The sequence below is a fragment of the Vidua macroura genome, chromosome 24 (assembly GCF_024509145.1).
Source record: "Vidua macroura isolate BioBank_ID:100142 chromosome 24, ASM2450914v1, whole genome shotgun sequence".
Lineage (NCBI taxonomy): Eukaryota > Metazoa > Chordata > Aves > Passeriformes > Viduidae > Vidua > Vidua macroura.
The window spans coordinates 7,227,111-7,243,824 of NC_071594.1; the positions used below are offsets into that span (position 1 = coordinate 7,227,111).

The 16,714-nt window shown below is 53.7% G+C and overlaps 1 protein-coding gene across 1 annotated transcript; it reads left to right on the forward strand.

The window, feature by feature from the left end:
• Nucleotides 1-3,490: 3,490 nt before the first annotated feature.
• On the forward strand, nucleotides 3,491-16,485 carry CAMK1G (calcium/calmodulin dependent protein kinase IG). The gene is made up of 13 exons (XM_053998197.1): nucleotides 3,491-3,717; nucleotides 7,230-7,346; nucleotides 9,453-9,581; nucleotides 9,816-9,890; nucleotides 10,476-10,614; nucleotides 10,700-10,823; nucleotides 11,324-11,399; nucleotides 11,899-12,011; nucleotides 12,821-12,899; nucleotides 13,332-13,419; nucleotides 13,859-14,430; nucleotides 14,828-14,944; nucleotides 15,889-16,485. The coding sequence occupies exons 2-12, from the start codon at nucleotides 7,255-7,257 to the stop codon at nucleotides 14,919-14,921; spliced, it is 1,581 nt and encodes a 526-aa protein (XP_053854172.1). The 5' UTR covers nucleotides 3,491-3,717; nucleotides 7,230-7,254; the 3' UTR covers nucleotides 14,922-14,944; nucleotides 15,889-16,485.
• Nucleotides 16,486-16,714: the final 229 nt, after the last annotated feature.

Here is a 16,714-nt window from a genome sequence, read left to right on the forward strand (position 1 = left end):
GCAGGGACTGGAGGGGATGAACGCCCCAAGGCTTCCCAGGCACCAGAGCCTGCAGCAGCCACCGCTCCCTGAGCCTCCCCAGAGGCACTAAATGAAGTTTTGCTCTTCAGGGATGCATAATTAACCCCTTGAGTAAACATCTATTCAAACCTGCATAATTAGCACTGGATTTTTCAAAAGGCTAATGAAAGGCCCTTTTAGGTTCCTAATTGGCTTCCTCTGAGTCAGCTCTGGGTATGAACTGTCAGCACAGGAAGGGCTCTGTGTGGCAGGGGCTCTGTGGGTTGGGAATGTGAGGCTGCAATTCCACACGGGGTGGCCAAGGGTGCCCAACCAGCCTCTCCTGGCGTGGGCTCTCAGAGCAAACGTGGCTCAGGTTGGAGAAAGGCAGCCCCAAAGCCCCGGAGTCTGGCTGCTGGGTCGGTTTTGGGGTGGGGGTTTGTGTATCCCAGAAAGGCAGGTTTGTATGGAAATGATGGAGAGACAAGAGATGGCTGGAATTATTTAGGGACAGATAATGAAGCTGTGCAGTAAATGTGCCACTGAACAGGGTAATTAACAGTAATGCTCATCAGCAGCTAATTACATGATTCTTCACCATTTTTAAATGAATGATTACCATAACATTGGTTGTCTCCAGGACCAGAATTCCCAGGTTAAGGAGAACGTGCAAAACCTGGGACTGAGCTCCTTGGGTAAATCATTCACCAATTTATGCACTGAAGTTTTAAAAATAAAGCCTGGAGAAAAGAGCAGCTCTTTCCAATTGAGCAATGCAGACTCAAAGAATCCAGACCCACCTCAACTCATTCCCACTCGTGCCCTGGATGAAGGAGCCTCCCTGCCTTACAGAACCCCTGTTTTAGGGCAACAAAGAAAAGCAAACAATGCTCCCAGACTGAGAAGAACGTGTTCTTGAAATGCACTTTATTTCAAGGAGTTCTGCTGCAATAACTTCCAATCCCAGCGGCATCACTCGTGTTTTTACAGCTTTTATTTAAGCAAGGGCTTCTCCTGCCTTGTTTGCTCTCGCTCCAAAGGCCAGTGCTCCACTGGCTGTGCTGCAGTGCTCTCTGCTGGCACCAGCCCGGAGCTCCCGGGATGCTCCGGCGGAGCGGGGCTGTCCCAGACCCTGGCACACAACCACAGAACGCGCTGGGCTGGCAAAGACCTTCAGGAGCATCGGGCGCAGCCGTCACCCAGCCCTGCCCCAGCCACCAGCCACCCACGGCCCCGGGGGCCAGGACTGCCCTCGGGTGGAGCCGCAGCCGAGGATGACAGCCCTGGCTCAGGCTCCAGCACAGCCCGGGCACTGCCAGCCCTGGCCCTGGCCTGCCTGAGTGTGTGTTTGCATTCAGGGTGTCCTGGCTCAAAATCCTCCCCCTGAACCCCCCGGGCACGCAGGTCCTGCCCAAAGGGCCCTGTTCCCCTCTCACAGAGGGGTTGGGTGGGAAGGGATATTGAAGATCATCGATTTCCAACTTCCCCTGCCCCAGGTGCTCCAAGCCCTGTCCAGCCTGGCCTTGGGCACTGCCAGGCATCCAGGGACAGCCCCAGCTGCTCTGGGCACCTGTGCCAGGGGCTGCCACCCTCACAGGGAGGAATTCCCTCCCAACATCCACTCTAAATCTTCCCTCTTTTCGTTTAAAACCACTCCTCCTGCTCCTCTCACCTCTCACCAGCTGCCTCTGTAAAAAGTCCCTCTCCATCCTTTTCCCGACACTCAGGAGATGTCTTTCCTTTCCTGCCAGGCGTGTTCCAGGTGCTTCTCCCCGGGATGGGGCTAACAGCACCTTGCCCCCGAGCAGAGGGGCCGCTGTGCTGAGGGTTCTGCTGTTTCCCTCCCACCCCTGGCTCTGCTTCACGCGGCACAGCCAGCGGTGCTGCTTTCCCTGCTGCCTTTGGCTGAGAGTCCCTGAACTGCGCTGCTGCCGGCCCAGATTTCCACCAGGCGAGGCCAGGAGCCACCATCTCCATCGATTCCTGCCCAGCAGAGCCCTCGGGGAGCTCTTCCCTCACTCCTGCAGGTTGTTGGTGTTTTTCTCCGAGTGCTCCTGAAGGCCGAGCTCTGAGCTCCAGCTGCAGCTGCAGCTGAAGGGCTCCGCTCTCCTTCCTTCTTCCCAGGAATGTTTCCTCCTCCTCTGACTCCTGCCATCCCCAGCAGGGCCCGGCTGTGGGGTTGTGACACGTTCACAGCGAGTTCTGCAGGGCAAGGCAAGGCCCAGCCACCTCCCCCCAAACAGCTCCGGGGGCTGGCACGTCAGAGCTTCCCTCTGTGCTCCTCACTCTGCCTCGAGCTCCTCCAAACCATCCCAGGATGGCTGGGAACCCCCTCATAAACCCCCCCAAAAAAACCTATTAAACCCCTCCAAAACTCCCCTAATAAAGCCCTCTAATAAACCCCCCTAAACACCCCTAATAAACCCCCATAAATAAATCCAGATAAACTCCCCTAATAAACCCCTCTAATAAACCCCCCTAAATACCCCTAATAAACCCCCATAAATAAATCCAAATAAACTCCCCTAAAAAATCCCTCTAATAAACCCCCCTAAATACCCCTAATAAGCCCCCATAAATAAATCCAAATAAACTCCCCTAATAAACCAAATAAACCCCCCCATAAACCCCCCTAATATACCCCTCTAAAAAACCCAATAAACCCCCAATGAGCCCCCCTAACAAAGCCTCTCACATCACTCTGACCCTGGTGTCTCCCCCAGCAGTGGGACTGGCTCCCCCTCACTCCACAGGTGAGGCCTTCCAGTGGCTTTCAAGGTAAAATCCATGCAAATTCCACCCAAACCTTGCACTGAAGGAAAGCTGCAGACCCACATCCAGGAATCCTGACCAAAATCCCCCAGATTTTGGGGGAGTTCCCAGAGATGGCCCAGCAAAGACGGGATCAACACCCAAGAGCCTTGGCCTTGGAACCAAGCTACTGAGGGAAAATATATTGAGAAAAAGAGTGTGATTTTCAAGTATTGCCTCAGAGCTGATTTATTCCTGACATAAAACTAAACTCCACAATGATATGGACTTTTTCCATGCATTATTCTAGATGGCAGTGTAAATCAACTGAGAATGCACTCAGTAAAGTTGTTATTGCCAGCTCTAAAAATCCCACGCCATAGAAAAGATTCAAGGAATTATTAATATTTCCTCTATTCATATGTGCTGTGCTTGAGCTGGCTCTCACAGGGAGGTTTTGAAAGTCAAAACAGAGCCATTGTGTGGGGTAAAATAGCCCCAGATTGCGAGCATGGAGATTAACCTGTGCCCAATGATTGTTCTCCACGGGCTTGTGCCATTCAGAGGCGGTGAGGAGCATCCCCTGGCAGTGCTGGAGCTCCTGCTGGGACACCCTGTCCCAGGCAGGGCAGTGCCACAGAGCTCCCAGCCCATGCCCAGGGAATGGGGGCGGTTTCCCAGCCCCGGAGCCGTTGGTGTGAGGAAGGCAGGCTCTGTTTGCAGCCGGGGATGTCTCAGCCCGAGCAGCGGGAGGAGCGGCTGCTGCACGCCGAGCTCCAGCCCTGAGCCTGCTGGCACCTGCAGCCCTGCTGCATTGTCCCCGTGCCCCTGCTGGCTCCCTGGTTACCATCTCAGCTCCATCTCCTCCTCTTCCTCCTCCTCCTCCTCCTCCTGAGCTCTAATCCCCGCAGACTCGGCGCTGAGCGCGAGCAGCCAACAGGAGTTGCTTTGTCTGTGCTGACCTGGGTAAGCAAAATATTCTTTCCTTGCGAGCCATTTGCTGCTCCTGCTCTTGCAGAGGAGCAGGTGGGACCCCTGCTCACCCGCTTTGCTTTAAATTGGTTTTACCCTGTAGCAGGGAAACACCAGAGGACTTCTCCTCCGTAGTATCCTCCAGCACTCGTGTTGTATCCAGCGATTTCATAGAAAGCTGTCCCTGGCATTTTACATCCAGAGTATTGTAGGGAATCTGGGGTATTTGTAATGAAAATGGAGATTTTGCAAGTGTTGCCCAAGTTGCCTTGGAATGGATGGCGTGGTGGGGGGATACGGGAGCTTTGACGTGGGTTTGTTTCTAATGGCGAGCTCGTGGTTTCAATTTCTTGTTCTTTTGTCCCTGAACACAGAGGCTGCCCTGGTACTTCATTCATTCTTTCATTCATTCATTTATTCATTCATTCACATGCAGATTTGCTTGCTTTGCCGTATTTTTTTTTTAATCAAAGCCCTTTGAATTTGTATTCTCATTTTTTTTCCTATAAACTTCTCATTCCGAAGGCAAACCCCTGAAAGCTGCATGTCTGTTCCCCCTGCACATGGAAATTTGTCACGAGACCGTTAATCATGACTTACAATCATTCTGCTAATGCAGAGCATCCATTCAGAAGCAGGGTCTGGCTGCAGATGGATTTGTTGCTGTGGGATGTGGAAGCAGAACAGATTTCCTCAGGAAAGATTTAGGCAAGGTCATAATAACAGCCCTGCACTCTGAGCAGTGTCGAGCTGGACCAGACAGAGCAGAGCAGTTTGTTGGCTCAGGCTGTAGGAGAGCCCAAAGGTCAGACATTGATATCACACTTGTTTGTTTTCCTCTGTCCATGACACAAACTCAGCTGAAGCCCTGCGTGCTGCTGTGTTCGTTGTGGTGGGCGAGGGGGAAGCTCCACAACTCAAAGCTGGGTTATGCACTTCACTCTCAGCTCCAGAGGGTCTCACCTGCATCACTTAATGAGCTTTTCAATTATGCCATGGCACCCTGGCACACCACTGGTGTGCTTGCACTGCCAGGAGGTGAAGGGGCACAGGGGCACCACAGCCCCTTGTTGGGATCAGGGGTTAAAAGAATGTGAATTATTTAAATAATTATTTAAAATAATGTGAATTCCAAAGTGCCCATGGGTGCCCTCTGTGTGCATCCCGAGGCTGGGGCTGGGATCTGTCCCCAGGCCCTGCTGGACGGGGTCAGGGTGGAGCTGACAGGGGAAGGAGGGCACCACAGGGGTGGGAGTGTGCACGTGGGCACAGAGCAGGGCAGGAAATCTGCCAGTCCCAGCACCAGGGGTTTGCCCAACTTCTGCCATGGTCCCACTCCTGTGGGAAGTTTCTCCAGCTGAGGGAGTCCCTCCACAAAGCCAGGGCTGGGCACCAACAGTGGGAAAGGTGAGGGCACTGGGAAGGGCACAGGTGCCCAGAGCAGCTGGGGCTGCCCCTGGATCCCTGGCAGTGCCCCAGGCCGGGCTGGACAGGGTTTGGAGCAGCCTGGGGCAGAGGGATGTGTCCCTGCCATGGCTGGGGTGGCACTGGATGGACTTTGAGGTCCCTTCCCACCCAAACCAGTCTGGGGGTTTGGGATTGTTGCACCAGAGCTTGAATAAATAACAAAAGACAAACAAGAATTCACCAAACGTTGCACTGTGACCCACTGCTGCAAAGTGCAACAGGTGATGCAAGCAGAGTGAGAGCCAGAGGTGAGCTCCCTGAGACCCAGGGAATTCCCATTCTCCTGACCCCAGAATCCTGGCTGCACCGAGAGGCCTCTGTGTCCTGCACCCTCCCCGGGGCAAGCTCTTCCCTTGTACCAAAAGAGGAAAAGCCACGGGGAAGGAGCAGAGCGGGCTCGGGTCCATCACCTGAGCGCTTCTGGGATCCTGGGACGGCTGGGGTTGGAAGGGACCTTAAAGATCCTTCCCTCCCACCCCCTGCCATGGGCAGCTTTCCATCTCAGGAGCTCCAACATTCCAATATTTTGCTCCCAGAATAGCAGCATTTACTCCCCTTCCTCGCAGAGAGGCGAGGGCAGGCAGGAAATGACTTGCTGCTGATGGCATAGGAAAAGTGAGAAAGCAAGAAATGAGCTCCACGTGCAGGGAGTGAGAGCTGCTCCTGCAGCCTGTCCCCAGCACCAGGTGACAGCAGGAGCAGCTCTGAGACGGGCACATGATTCACAGAGAATGAGGAAAACATGACACTACCTTCCCTTGGGAGCAAAATTCCCTTTAAAATAGGCAGCTTGCTGAATTCACAAGGAATTCAACATCAAAATGCTCCGGGAATGGAGCTGAAACGAGCCAGGACTGGGCAAACTGAAGCCTTGGGCTTGGATGGGCCAAATTCTCAGAAGGGAGTGTCCATCACCCACTGTCCCCCAGAGCTGGGGACGCTCACCTCTGCCAGTGCAGGAGGGTTTCTCCACCCTGTGCCCTCTGTCCCACGGAGCTGGTCCCAGCTAGCACAGGAGCCCAAAATGCCACTTGTCCCCAGGGCCAGGCTGACCTACTTGGGCTTCTAATTCTCTTTTTTCACCTCATATTCTCTGGCTGACAGCAGCAGGGAGAGGAATGGAGAGCTCCTCTCAGTTTTCCCTGTCACTCAGCACCACCCTGCCAGGCCCGATAATTATTTAGAGTGGATAAAACTCACCTGCCATCACCAGCTCAATGTCTCTGCCAGAAAATTCTCTTTCTGTGATAGTCCAGATCTGTAGGTTTGGGAGGGGCAGATGACTGCAAAGAAAACGTTATTTAGGAACTTAAAATAATTGGCAGAAAGTTTTCTACTGATTGATCAGCATTTTTGTGAAGGACTTTCGACCTTCCCTGATTTCAAAGAGCAAGATAAGGCTGGGCTCCAGAGGCAGCTGTATTTCTGTGAGTTACACAGGCATCAGAAAGAGGTAAATAAAGATCAAGTTCATGAGGCCTGCGGTGATTTTATGGACTGAAGGCTTCAACTGTTTACAATTGAGTCAATTTTGGTTTCAATAATGTTAAATTAACCTTTAAAAATTGTGTCAAGGAGCTGAAAACCCTGCAAACGTGCTAATTAAGGAGATAAAGTAGGTTCAGGAGGAATCCAATATCTAAGCAGTCTCTCATGAAAAAAGACCTTTCAGCTTTTTCTCTGCTTTAATACTTCTGCCTTTTCCAAAGGGACAAAAAAACATCCATGAAAGCCTTTGCTTTGTCTCCTGAAGGCTCAGCTGTGTCCCACAGCCCTTGGCTCCCTTCCTGCCCTGGGCAGGGGATGCTCCCCGCTCCCAGGGTCACTTTTATATCTATTTTTCCCTTGTCTCCAGGTTCCTGACTCAGGCTCCAGTGTCCCTCCAGTCCCCAGACCCGATCTCTAAGGGGTTTGGGGAGCATTTCACAGCCCCCAGGCCTTGGCCAGCTGTGATTCCAGCTGTGGCTGGGGGGTCCTGGGCTGCTGCAAACACAGACCGTGCCAGTGACCTCTCCTCCTCCTCCTCCTCCTCCTCGCAGCGTTCCTGCTTCCACTCTGGAGGAGATGGGGCGCAAGGAGGAGGATGGCAGCGGCTCCTGGAAGAAGCAGACCAGCAACATCCGCAAAACCTTCATCTTCATGGAGGCCCTGGGATCGTGAGTACAGCGCTGTGCCCGGGGCAGGAGCAGCCCCAGATGGGCCCCCAGGCCCTCCTGGCCCTGGCCAGTGTCCCGGGGACCGCCTGCTCTGGGGCAGGCCAGGAGCAGCCCCGGGGTGCCCAGGCTGCTGCTGCTGCTGCTCCCACTCCTGGCTCAGACTTCCCAAACAGCCCCGGGCACAGCTCCAGGTGCCCCCTGCCCTCCCTCCAGCCCCTCTGAGCCCCAGACAACCTCTCTTGCACGGGGAGGTTTTTGCCCCTCTCTTGCACAGGGAGGTTTTTGCCCCTCTCTTGCACGGGGAGGTTTTTGCCCCTCTCTTCCACAGGGAGGTTTTTACCCCTCTCTTGCACGGGCAGGTTTTTACCCCTCTCTTGCACAGGGAGGTTTTTGCCCCTCTCTTCCACAGGGAGGTTTTTGCCCCTCTCTTGCACGGGCAGGTTTTTGCCCCTCTCTTGCACAGGGAGGTTTTTGCCCCTCTCTTGCACAGGGAGGTTTTTGCCCCTCTCTTGCACGGGCAGGTTTTTACTCCTCTTTTGCACGGGCAGGTTTTTGCCCCTCTCTTGCACGGGCAGGTTTTTACTCCTCTCTTGCACGGGGAGGTTTTTGCCCCTCTCTTGCACGGGCAGGTTTTTGCCCCTCTCTTGCACGGGGAGGTTTTTACCCTTCTCTTGCACAGGGAGGTTTTTGCCCCTCTCTTGCACAGGGAGGTTTTTACCCCTCTCTTGCACGGGCAGGTTTTTACCCCTCTCTTGCACGGGGAGGTTTTTGCCCCTCTCTTGCACGGGCAGGTTTTTGCCCCTCTCTTGCACAGGGAGGTTTTTGCCCCTCTCCTGCTGCTCCTGCAAGGAGCACTGCAAGGTCAGGGGCTGGCAGGCAGAGAATGACAATAACAAGTTGTATATTTAGCTCAGGAACCCTGACTCAGTTGGGGAATGAAACAAAAACAAGGATGCTGGAGTTGTACAATCCTTCCCTGTGCGTTAACAGCTTCATTTGCCTATTCATGGGGATGAGACAACAAAACATTGCCAAGGTTGTGGGGGAGGAATTGAATTACCTCCACCAGCAAGTTCTGTCATGGACAAATTTTCTGTGACTTCTGAGCCCATGAGAAAGCTCCCAAAGAAGCAGCTACTCCAAATCCTGTGCCTTGTCAGCCTCAGAGATTAATTGAATTATCCAGCAGCTTTTGCTAAAGGAATGAGGTTAGAAAAAGCTTTGTTCTCTCCTAGCCCACTTGTTGATTCATCATTTTTAATAAGGGGTATAATTATTATAAACTGTTTGGGACAGAGATGTAGAACAGATGCCCCAGCAGCTGATTTGTAGGTTGTTCATTTCCTACTATTGCTTTAATAGGAAAATTTAGCACTAGAAATTGGGATTTTTCCCACATGCATTGCTTCAGCTCTCTGAAGAATTGAAATGAAGATCTGGGACTTAAAACCACCTCAAAGTTGTTATCACTTTCCCCCACAGCACTGCCCTTCCTTGCCCTGCCCTCAGCTCCCTGCAGGGCTTTGCAGACTCACAGCAAGTCCCATTTAACGGCCCCCAATTAAGGAGCTGCTTCATTAAGGCTTGATGAGGATTAGTGAGGACTGGCCTGGCCCAGTGTCACTGTCACTGCCCCAGCCTCGTGCTCAGCTCGCCGGGACAAAGCTGTGACAGGATTGGGGTTTTAGGCAGGTTATAAATACCTGCTGCTGCTCGGGGTGAGCAGACACTGTCACTTTGTCCCCGAGGGGACACGGGGACAGCAGCCTCTGCAGGCAGGAGAACAAGCAGAGGCTGAGTTTAAAGATTAACTGGGGTTCTCCTGCTGTTTTGCATTTCAGAGGTGCAGAATGTTGGGTGGCACAACCCAAACTGCAGCTCCATGGTGGGCTGGGCAGAATTAACGTTTTCTCTACAGAAAAAAAATGTGGGGTTTTAGTTACATTGCCTTGAACACCCTACATCTGGGGCTGCTCCAGTGCAGTTTCAGCTTTAGAATCAGCATCCACATAAAGTTCCCAGTGCAGTTTTCTGTGCTGTTTCCCCTCAGTGAGTCCCTCCCGTTGCCAGCACCCACTGAAATGCAGCTTCTCCCCCTCTCTGCAGAGGTGCCTTCTCAGAAGTTTTCCTGGTGAAGCAGAAAAGCACTGGCAAGCTCTTTGCTCTGAAATGCATCAAGAAGTCTCCTCTCAACAGGGACAGCAGCCTGGAGAATGAAATAGCAGTGCTGAAAAAGTGAGTGGGACAGTGCAAGGAGCATTCCTGATGTGCTGGGAACTTTAAATAAAGGGTCTGGTGCCCCCACTGATGGTGCCTGGTGCTCCAAAAGGAATTGGATGGGCATCAATGATCCTCTGCCACGCAGAACATCCCAGTGAACTGTCCCTGGTGATTAAAGCAGATTACTGCCGGGTTTTCCCCCTTCTGTCCTTGCCAGGATTTGTTTCTGACCCACATTTCCCTTTGCAGGATAAAGCATGAAAACATCGTGACTTTGGAAGATATTTATGAGAGCACAACCCACTTCTACCTGGTCATGCAGCTGTGAGTTCCAGCAGAGCCTTTCCTTTGGGGCCAGAGAGGAGGGACAGGGCAGGAGCAGGGGATGTGTGGGATTTCAGCACCAGCCTGGACACTCCTTGTGGCCCCTTGGCCCATCCCCATTCTAACAGCAACTTTCTGAAGCACGGTTTGGATCTATTTATGCAAATTCCTCGCAGTTTAGCAGGGCAGAGACAGAAGTATTTCTAATTAAAGCTGTGCCATGCAGGGTTTCTAGAAATGGAATGGGCACCGTGTCAGCAGCGGGGAACAGCTCTGAGCACCCGGCTGCTGCTGCTGCTTAACTGCAGGTTTAGTAAAGAACAAAACCCTCTAGCCCCTTGTGGAGTGGAGCCTGAGGCAGGGCTGCCCACCTGCAGCTCAGCCCTAGCAGGACTTGCCTTGCAGCCTCACCCGAATTTTTGCCCAGGTTTAGCAGCAATGCCCCCTGGCAGCCTGGCATTGCACCCAGGGGCACCCATCAGCCTCAGCCTCCCAAAAACTGCTGAGGAAGGACCAGGAGCTCAACACAACAGCTTTGTTTGCGTTTATCCCAGTCCTTTTCTTTCTAAGCTGGCCTCTCCGCAGGGTGTCTGGGGGAGAGCTGTTTGACAGGATCTTGGAGCGGGGCGTTTACACGGAGAAGGACGCGAGCCTGGTGATCCACCAGGTGCTGACAGCTGTCAAATACCTCCACGAGAACGGCATCGTGCACCGGGACCTCAAGGTGAGCCCTGCCCCTGTCCCCACCTCCCTGCTCCTCCCGGCTCCTCTTTGCCATCTTCCTGCCACAAACGTCACCGTGTTCACAGCCTGAGAACCTGCTGTACCTCACCCCCGAGGAGAACTCCAAAATCATGATCACGGATTTCGGGCTGTCGAAAATGGAGCAGAACGGGATCATGTCCACGGCCTGTGGGACTCCAGGATACGTGGGTGAGCCAAGGGGCAGCAGTGGGCTCGTGCTGGTGGATTTCCTGGAGAAGAGGTTGTGCACATCCAGGACATTGCCTGGAAGAGGGAAAGGAATACATCAATATGTTGATAACAACGCGGGACTCACAGATGCACTGCACAGACCCTATAAATGAGTATAGGGACTGAAAAATCTCAGTATTTTAAAAATGCAAAGAAAAGGGTGATTTTAAGGGCAATATATTTATTGAAAAAAAAATTATAAAAATTATTTCAATGCAATGGGATTTTGTTTAATTCCCACCAGACTGCATTGGCTGGATGCAGCTCTGTGGTTAAACCTCAGCATGCAGGCAGAGATTGTCTGTGGCTCTGTCTATATAATGGCATAAAAAAGATACGAAAACCGCAGAACAATTCAGCTGGGAAATGGGGCTGTGACTGGCTGAGACTCCTGCTTCCCCCAGTGCTGGATAATTCATTAGTGCTCAGAACTGCCCTCTGGTTTCGCTGTCCTGCAGCCCCCGAGGTGCTGGCCCAGAAGCCCTACAGCAAGGCCGTGGACTGCTGGTCCATCGGGGTCATCACCTACATCCTGTGAGTACCAGCAGGCAGCAGCATCCCGCTCCTTTTCCCGACTCCCCCGGGGCTCTGCGGGGCGGGGGCGAGGCCAGACCTGCCCTTTTTCTGTGGAGCACAGCGCCGAATTCCTCCCAAACACGGGAATTAAAGGGGGTGCAGGAGCGGGGATGAAAGGGATCCCACCTGCTCTGTTCCGTGCCTCATCCTCTGCTTTGTTTTTCTCCGGTTCCCTACAAATACCATTCCATCTTCCCGAGTACTTTTTGTTTCGTTTCCGCCCACACTGCTCAGCTCGGTGCCAGCTGTGGCTTTGTCCTCTCGCTGCTGCAGTGGAGTTTTTAACTCTTTTGTGCAGCCTTGCTGATCCCCTGAGCAGAGGGGGCAGAGCTCTCCTTGTCGCCGCTGCCACTCCTCGCTCGCGTGGGCTGCGGAGGAGCCTGTGCCCACTCTGTGCCCACTCTGTGCCCACTCTGTGCTGGCACTGAGGGGCCTCTGGCTCTCTGCTCTGTTCCAGGCTCTGTGGGTACCCTCCTTTCTATGAGGAAACCGAATCCAAACTCTTTGAGAAGATTAAGGAAGGCTACTACGAGTTCGAGTCACCGTTTTGGGACGATATCTCCGAGTCAGGTAATGACAGGGATGGGTGGCACTGGATCAGCTTGGGGGCTCCTTCAACCCAAACCATTCTGTGATTCTGGAAGAAGGGAAACTGCGGTTTTTTCCCCACTTTTTTCCTCTGTCCTGTCACTTCACCAGCCCAAGCTGCTCGTGGAGCTGCCCTGTGCACAGCTCACTGCAGGCAGCATCCTCACGGCTTATTTCAACATCAATCTTTTACACAAACAAACAAACCTAGCAGGGGGTGTGCTGGGGTTTAATAACAAACATCACAATCCTTCCTGCAAGACAAACAAAGGGAAAAAAAAAAGAGGAGAGATGTAAGAGCTCTTCAGGGCAACTTCTAAATCTGCTCAGTTTTCACTTCATGGTTTCTAGAGTTATTTTTTAGGTGAATAATTCAACTCCAACTCACACAATCTAAGAGTGAACTTTGGTACATCCAGAGTTGATATTTTTTCATCTGGAGCCTGTCACTATAAGGATTTTCCTTTATTGGAGTTATCACAGAATTATTAAGGTTGGAAAAGATCTCCAAGATCAAGTCCAGCCTTTGACTGAACCCCACCAAGTACCATCTACTTTTTTTGAGCACTTCCAGGGACGGTGACTCCAGCACTGCCCTTCCAGTGCCTGAGCACTCTTTCAGTGAGGGAATTTTTCCCAAAATCCACCCTGAACCTCCCGTGGTGCAGCGACACAAACCCCTCCTCCTCAGGGCTGAGCTCATCCAGCAGCATTTCCCACGTTCTGCTAGGATCAGCTCTGGAAGAAGGAGGCAATAACCCCTCTCTGCTTTTTCCCCCTTTCCCACACAGCCAAGGACTTCATCCGGCATTTACTGGAGAAGAACCCGAGCGCGAGGTTCACCTGCGAGGAGGCCCTGCGGCACCCCTGGTGAGCTCGGGGCGGCCACGGGGGTCCCGCGGCCCCAGGTGTGACTCTGTGTGCTCGCTGTGCTCCGTGCGAGCAGGAGCAGGAGTGTCCCCAGAGCAGGAGTGTCCCCCAGCCCGTCACGAGCGTCGTGAACGTCAGCGCCTCCCCCGCGCTCCGGGCCGGCTCCTTCTTGTGTGCAAAGAAAGCAAACCATGAATAATTAAAGATGCAATTTGTGCATATTTGCCTCCACAAACAGAGGCAGAGGAGAAATCCCACCCTGAGCTTTCCCAGGCTTTGAAGTGTGTGTTTGTGTTACATTTTGTTGCTGTTTTTCCTTTGGGTTTAATTATTGCTGATTGAACGTACAAAGCAGTTCAGTGCTTCCAGAATGTGGAATGCCTTACAAATGCCATCTGCCTACGAGCCCATTTTCTTCTCTTCCATCTGCAGGATTAATGGAAATACAGCCCTTCACCGTGACATCTACCCATCTGTCAGTGCTCAGATCCAGAAAAACTTTGCAAAGAGCAAATGGAGGGTAAGTGGCTGCTGCCGGGGGCCCACAGCCATTTCACCAACAAATACCAGTTGCTGTCAGCCACCACGAGCTGGGCTTCAGCTGGGTGGGGGAGCACCCAGAACCCGGGATCCTCCAAAGCTGGAATTGCCTGCAGCCGATGTTTACAGGGTGCTTGCAGCAATATTCCCTGCTGCAAAGTGAGATTCACCCCAAACATGGAGCTACAGGCCCCCCCCAGGAGGGCAGGGGGTCATTTCCAGCTGCTGCCTGTTCTCCTCGGCTGGAAGCAGCTGGGAACTCCCAGCGCACCCGATGGAAAAGGTGGTGTTTATGGCAGGAGGGTGCCCATCCCAACCAGGCAGTGCAGGCAGGGCTGTGCCTGCTGTCACCTGGGGAGGGGGGACAGCGTGTCCTGGCACCGCCAGCTGCTCACCGGGGCTTTTGTCTCCCTCCCCAGCAAGCCTTCAACGCCGCGGCCGTCGTGCACCACATGAAGAAGCTGCACATGAGCGGCCACGGGGCGGCCGAGGGCTCTGGCCCTGCCACAGAGAGCCCAGAGCCCCCCAGGCCCAGCAGCCCCACGGGGACCCCCCCGCCAGCAGCGCCAAGCGATGACAAGGACGCAGCTCAGGGGCACCCAAACCCACCCAAACCCCCTCAGCCCCAGCAGGACACGGGAATGGGGGAGGAGGGACCCCTGCCCAGGGACAGCAGCCTGGCCCTGCCGGACACCCCCAGCCCCCCAGAGGAGGGACCCCTGCCCGGGGACAGCAGCCTGGCCCTGCCGGACACCCCCAGCCCCCCGGAGGAGGGACCCCTGCCCAGGGACAGCAGCCTGGCCCTGCCGGACACCCCCAGCCCCCCGGAGGAGGGACCCCTGCCCAGGGACAGCAGCCTGGCCCTGCCGGACACCCACAGCCCCCCGGGCAGGAGCTCCTGTGGCTGCAGCCCCTCCTGTGTGGGCCATGAGAAGACAAAGGCGTCCTCCTGCTCCGAGACAGTGCTGCTCAAAAAGTCTTCAAAATCCCAGTAGGTATCCAGTCATTCCCACTAACTTCCAGCAAATGGAAGGAGGCGCCTGGCACGGGAGTTGTGGCCAGGTGGAGGGAGAAGGGGAGGGATGAGCTTGGTTTGGCTGGAAGCTGTGCCCAGCCCAGGCTCTGCTGGCTGTCCCAGCACGGCTGAGCAGGGTGCCCAGGCTGGGTGGCACAGCTCCCATGGACTGGAGCACACTGGTTTTCCACAAGTTACCAGAGGCTCAAGCTGCTGGTGCTGAGACCAGACCCTGCCTTGGCTGCAGGGACTGCACCCAGCCCTGCTCTGACAGCTGATGTTCTCTACACTGACACCACAATTCCCCTGCAGAATGATCCTAAATAATTGCTATTTCTCTTCTTTCTGTTCCCTTTCACCCACCCCCAACCAGTCATTTCAAGTCAGAGGTTCTTGTTCCAATGAAAGCCAGTAAACACTCGTCTCACTGTGGCACTGGGCAAACTGGAGTTTGTTTGATCATGTGATGGAGGCAGCCACATGCTCAGAGGTGAGTGCCCTGCAGTCCAGTCTTCAGCTGCTCTTAATTAATCCAATTAGGGCAGGCAAAAGGGAAAGGCACAGCCAGCACAGTGACTGTACACGAAATAAACGAAGCCGTGTTTTTTGTGAAGCCTTTCACCAAAGCACCTCTCCAGCCGTGACTCAGCTCTCAGCTTCCACCAGGGCCGGGCCCCTGACTCACAGCCCAGCTTTTACATCTCACCGAGGCTGCCCAGGAACGTGAGAGAGGGAGCCAAGCGTGGGTTTGTCATACCAAACTCGGCAAGGATTCCAAGCTATTCATGGGAAAAACAGTGATGCAAAACCTGTCCCTCAGCTGGGATTGGGGCTCTTCAGCCAGGTCTCAGCTGTGGCCACGAGCAAAGGGCTGACAAGAGCTGCAGCTCCAGGGCTCAGCACAGGCAGCTCGTCCCTTTCCCAGACTTGGCCCGGGCAGGCTCGAATGTCTTTGTGAGCAGAGCCCAGAGATGCTCATTTTGTAAAACAATGAGTAAAATAATCCAGGTTGGATCCTGTTTGGCCACAGTTTGGCTCAACCCTGTTATCATTTGCACCACTTTGTGTGTGAGCAGTGAGAGGCTTTGCTGTTGGATCCTGCTCTGAGGAATGTCCCAAAGGTGAGCTCCTGCTGGCAGAGCTCTCCTCAAAAGCGACATCAAGTGAGCTCCCTCCTCTCATGTCCTGTGCCAGTCTCTGCTGACGAGGTTGTTTGATCAGGACAGTGGATTAACAGCAGAGACAAATGCGAGTTAGAGCTGTGCAGACTCCAAAGAGGCTCATTCCAGCAGTCAGTGCTGTCACTGCCCTTTGTAGGAGCCACAAAGGGATCCGAGCTGTCCCTGCCCCACTGCTGCTCATTAGCAGCACGTTCTGCAGGGAGCAGGGCAGTGAAACAAAGCCAGTCCTCACCTGGAATTCTCTCTCTTGCAGAACCAGAAGGGCTCTTTTACTCTTTTCTGCACTTCAGAGCCAGAGACCAGCAGAGTGAGCAGGAAAGGAGGCTCTGCCCTGCCAGCAGCTCTGGGGAGCAGTGACCAGCTGTGGCCAGGGGCACAGTGCCAGGATCCATCCCTGCAGTCTGCTCGGGGTGTTTCTGGATCATTCCAGCTGGGAGGAGGCGAGGGAAGGCCTGAGGCTCCTGCTCCCACACCCAGTGTACATTACCATGGGGCATCACCAGTGCTGCGAGCTTCTGTTTCCTGCTCCCTTTAGTTGTCAATGCACAAACGCCCTGCACAACATCAGCCCCACAAACCAAAGCCAGGCAGAGCTTTACTCCCGTGGCAGCTCCGTTGTTTTTACAGCCCTCACCCTCTCCTCTCCTTGGGCTTGGTTAGTCCCAGGCTTTGGCTCCCTGGAGTTCAGCTGCCCGGGCTGCTCAGCCCTCAGTGCAGCTGCAAGGGGAGAGAGAACCTGCTAGAAACCTCCCTGTGTGTGACAATGCCACAGCAAGGGCTGAGCTCCCCTTCCAAGGCTGTAATTGCACAATGAACACTGGCTTAATAAAGCTGAGATTTGTTTTGTAAAGGTCTCTTGGTTATTCATAGAAATCTGACATGGAAATGGTCTCTTAATCCCTCCTAAAGCTTTCCCTGTGCATCCCAGACCTGCTCCCACTGGTGTTTTTCTGGCAAAATGTTCTGTGGAAAATAAGCAGATTGTGGCAGAAAATCAAACAAGACATCTGACTTCACCTTCAACTATGAGCCTGTGTTTCTCTAATTTGCATAAATATAGGTATGTCGTACAGAGGGAG